We start from the raw sequence: 4,150 nt of genomic DNA on the forward strand, positions 1-4,150 counted from the left end.
ACTTCAGTCCTCCCCTTCCTCCTCTCTCCACTTTGAGACATTTCTATTCCCGCTTCATGACCCCATTTTCATGCTCAGTAACCCTCTCCACCTTTCATGACCGACCTCACCCATTCCTTTATTCCTCCTCCCCGATTTGTGCAATATCACCTACTGCGCATGACTGTGCCCCTCACCAACATGGCGCGATAACACCTACTGCGCATGATTGTGCCCCTCACCAACATGGCGGAGCCCGTGAGACGTCAACGTGGCAAAACAGGGATATACTTCCGGCAAACTGACCTCACTAAGAGGAAGGCGGTGAAGAGGCCGGACCCAGGATCTAGAAAGGTGACAGATGGGGTTAGAGAGGGACGACAGGTGGGAGGTGGGGGGTTCGTGTAGGCAGAGAGAGGGTGAGGGTGGGGATGCGGTGGGCTGGAGAAGGGGAGGTCCAGTATGGAAGGGGAGAGGTGAGTGGGGTAGAAGGTGGATGGTGTGGGCATTAAAAGGTGGAGTGTAGAGGTGGTTGGGCAGAGGGGGAGGGCAGGGAAAAGGGAAGAAGGGTTGGGGTTTGGGAGAGGGCGAAGAAGGGCTGGTGGAGTTGAAGGAGAAGGGGAGAGAGAGAGACAGAGATGGGGAGGGAGGAAGAAAGAAAGAATCCCTTCACTCAGAGTTATGAACCTATGGAATTCTCTCCCATAGCAAGCTATTGGTGCCAGTTCATTGGGATATTCAGGAGGTAGTAGCCTTTGCGGCTAAACAGATCAAGGAGTATGGGGAGAGGGCAGGAACCGGATACTGAGATTGCGTGATCAGCCATGATCATTTTGAATAGTGGTGTAGGCTTGATGGGCTGAATGGCCTACTCCTGCACCTATTTTCTATACTTATATGTTTTAAAACAAAGGAATCGAGGAGGGAACTGTGGTGATAGGCATGGCCTGGGAGAGGGTAGGTATTGGGAGAGGGTGAGTGGAAGGAAGGATGGTGAGGGGGAGGGAGAAAGAGATGGGAGGGAGGCTGAGAGAGAGATTGTGAGAGAGAGAGAGAGACTGATTTGAGGTGTGGGGAGAAAGACTGGCTATGAGTGGGTCAGGAAGACCATTGGAATGTCTGCGGTTATGATTTTGAATAGGTGCTCTGAGAGAAAGTGATGAAGGCCTGGCTTCATACAGAAGAGTTTAACAGCATTGTTCATATTTATGAAGTGTTGTCATCTTCCATGATAAATGTCTGATTGAGGAAGGCTATTCAGAGAGGTAAAGCTGGGTGATAGGTCTGTGGAAAGAAAGGGAAGTACTCTCAGTCCTGTAGCAGACAACCAAAATTGTTAACAATCAAAAATAAACCAAGGTGTCACCATTAAAGTAGAACATATAAAGATCCCAGAAACAGCAGTGAGATCAATGTTGATTGAAGATGAACTATTGGGCATACAACCAGGACTATGCTCTGGTCCTGTATGAAAAGTGACGTGGGATTGTTTACATCTGCCTGAGAGGGCAGACAGGCCTCTGTTTAACTCCACATGCAGCAACACAACACTCCTTCTGTACTGTACTGCAGCCTGTCCCTTGGAATGGACTTTATTGCTGGAATTTGAGCAGTGCATTGCTGCTAACCTGTGAATGGTCTACTCTGTGAGCCCTTTGACCGAGCTCACTGGTTTGTATCTTGATGCCCCTTGCTAGAATCCTGCAATGAGCCCCAGCCTCCTTCCCCTATGCTCCCTTCCCATGCTGCTTCCACTTGTAAAAACCCTGGTTATAACTGTAGGTGTTTGTTTTTTTTCACAGGGATGCAATGTCCTTCCAGAAGATACTGTCCGAAAGGATCGCTGAAGCCCGGCAACTGCTGGAGAGGGCGGAGGCGCTGTCCCGCACCCGTCTGGGTGGGGTTCAGGGCGGTCCTAAGCTCTGTAGCAAACTGAAGGCTGAGTTGAAGTTCTTACGCAAAGTCGAAGCGGGCAAGGTTTCAGTGAAGGAGTCCCACCTGCAGAGCACAAACCTGACCCACCTGAAGGCAGTTATCGAGTCGGCAGAGAGCCTGGACGATGTGGTGAGCCTGCTGCACGTTTTCAACTATCAGGAACAGTCCGGTGAAAAGCAGTCTATTGTGGTGGATGTCGTTGCAAACGGTGGCCTCACCTGGGTCAAAGCCATTGGCCGGAAAGCTGAGGCTCTGCACAGTATCTGGGTGGGGCGAGGCCAGTATGGAGACAAAAGTATTGTTGAGCAAGCAGAAGATTACTTGGAAGCAAGCAAGCAGCAGCTGGTGCAGTACAGTAATCCACACATTGTGTTTGCCTTTTATAATGGCATCTCTAGCCCAATGGCTGAGAGACTGAAAGAAATGGGGCTCTCAGTACGTGGAGATATTGTAGCTGTGAACTCGATGATTGATCTAATGGAGGAGGCTGATCATTCAGCTGACTCTGATGAAGAATTGGAGGAACCTCTACAAGTGACAAAAGTAGACCGATCTACAATTGTTGCCAGTGTTGCCTTTCCGGCTGAGGTAAAAGTGGATTTTTGCAATCGTGTCAATTTAGACATAACCACCCTGATCACCTTTGTATCGGCAGTAAGCCATGGAGGCTGCTGCTTCATCTTTAAGGAGAAAGTATTGACAGAGCAAGCTTCACAGGAAAGGGAAGAGAGTGTCTTGCCCAAGCTGCAAGCCTTCATGAAGAACAAAGAATTGTTTGCGTGTGAATCAGCTGTGAAAGATTTTCAAGCCATTTTAGAGACACTAGGCGGCCCTGGAGAAAAGGCCCGGGCACAGAAGCTTTTGCAGGAAATTAAAGTTGTACCAGACCAGCCTTCCGAACGGGCATCCAGGTTGGAAGCCAGTGCAAAAATTAACAGTCGCTCTATTACTATCTTTGGCACTGGAGATGCTTTGAAGGCAATCACAATGACAGCGAACAGTGGGTTTGTTCGTGCTGCAGATAACCAAGGTGTGAAATTCAGTGTGTTTATCCATCAACCAAGAGCTTTAACAGAGAGCAAGGAAGCAACAGCAACACCTTTACCTGGGACTGTCTTTCATGAGAAAGTCTGCAATAGTGGTTTTGTAAGATGAAGTAACATCTTGCAAATGATGCTATGATATCTTAAGAACTTTGTGGGTCTGTTTAACTTGCACATTGGTATAGAATACAGTTTATCAGCTCTTGCATTGATATCAAATCTTGTATAACAGACAGCTAATTAGATATTGCAGGTTTTTTTCCACCATCTCACTTTTCCTCCCCACTGTCTCTCTCGTGGCTATATCAACTACAAAGCATCCATTTAAAAAGTATTCAGGCTGATAGGTAACAGGCTTCATGGCAGTCCTTGCCATTGAGTCTACTTTGCTATGTTAGGCCAAGAGTTGCAATGGAAATTAGCAGTCAATTAATAGGAATAAAATCAATTCTTCATCCTCTAGAGTGGAAAAACAACTCTATCATGGCCTGTGGTGCAATTCTGAAACATTGTGAATACAGCACAGTTCGCAAACCCTTTGGTGATGGTTCACAGAAGTACAAATTATTTTGTTAATTTGCAATATTTAAAAAATGTATGCAAGCAAATGGCTGTAATTGTGAATTGTTTTCTGTTGAAAGGCCAGCACCTGTTGAGTTCAACAGAATGTTGAGCTCGGTGGAATGCAAGCCCAAACTGCTTGGGAAGTGAAGTCCTGAGCAGGATGACTGATGAATTATTTCCGAATGTTAAATGTAGACAATATCCTTATTGTTTGGTTCTAACTGGTGCCTTCATGATATACTGAGTATTAAAAGAGCCTTGCAGGATAAAGGTAAAATACAATTTAAGTACTGTAATTTTTAAATTTGTTTTTGGGAATTAAAAGACATTAGGCTAAAATAGGAAAGAACTATTGGAGGAATTAAGAATGAAATTGGGAGGATTTAAAAAGCAAACAAAATGATAGGGAGTAAAAGAGGAGCAGATGAGTGGACACATGTGGACAACTGCAGGTCAAAGAAAACATTCACCTCATTGGCAGCAGGGTGGTACTATGCACTGTTAGAAACAGGATTTTATTCAATGTGGAGTTAGCTGCCTTCATGGTAGATATCTGTAATAAAGGCATATCCTTTACATTGGTAGATAGCTGTGTTCTCTTTAATTGCCATTTAATCTGTACCATAGCA

The 4,150-nt window shown here is 45.7% G+C and overlaps 1 protein-coding gene across 2 annotated transcripts; it reads left to right on the plus strand.

Annotated features, from left to right (window-relative positions):
* Positions 1-278: 278 nt before the first annotated feature.
* On the plus strand, positions 279-3,803 carry c4h7orf25 (chromosome 4 C7orf25 homolog). Of its 2 annotated transcripts, XM_060824194.1 has the most exons (3): positions 303-333; positions 1,552-1,650; positions 1,782-3,803. In XM_060824194.1, the coding sequence occupies exon 3, from the start codon at positions 1,789-1,791 to the stop codon at positions 3,067-3,069; it is 1,281 nt and encodes a 426-aa protein (XP_060680177.1). In that variant the 5' UTR covers positions 303-333; positions 1,552-1,650; positions 1,782-1,788; the 3' UTR covers positions 3,070-3,803. The 2 variants fall into 2 exon arrangements, with proteins under 2 accessions (XP_060680176.1, XP_060680177.1); XM_060824193.1 differs by lacking the exon at positions 1,552-1,650 and having other exon boundaries at positions 279-333.
* Positions 3,804-4,150: the final 347 nt, after the last annotated feature.

The sequence above is a fragment of the Hemiscyllium ocellatum genome, chromosome 4 (genome assembly GCF_020745735.1).
Source record: "Hemiscyllium ocellatum isolate sHemOce1 chromosome 4, sHemOce1.pat.X.cur, whole genome shotgun sequence".
NCBI lineage: Eukaryota > Metazoa > Chordata > Chondrichthyes > Orectolobiformes > Hemiscylliidae > Hemiscyllium > Hemiscyllium ocellatum.

Coding starts and splice junctions, on each gene's coding strand:
- c4h7orf25 (XM_060824193.1), top strand. CDS start 1,789: ATGTCCTTCCAGAAGATACTGTCCGAAAGGATCGCTGAAGCCCGGCAA.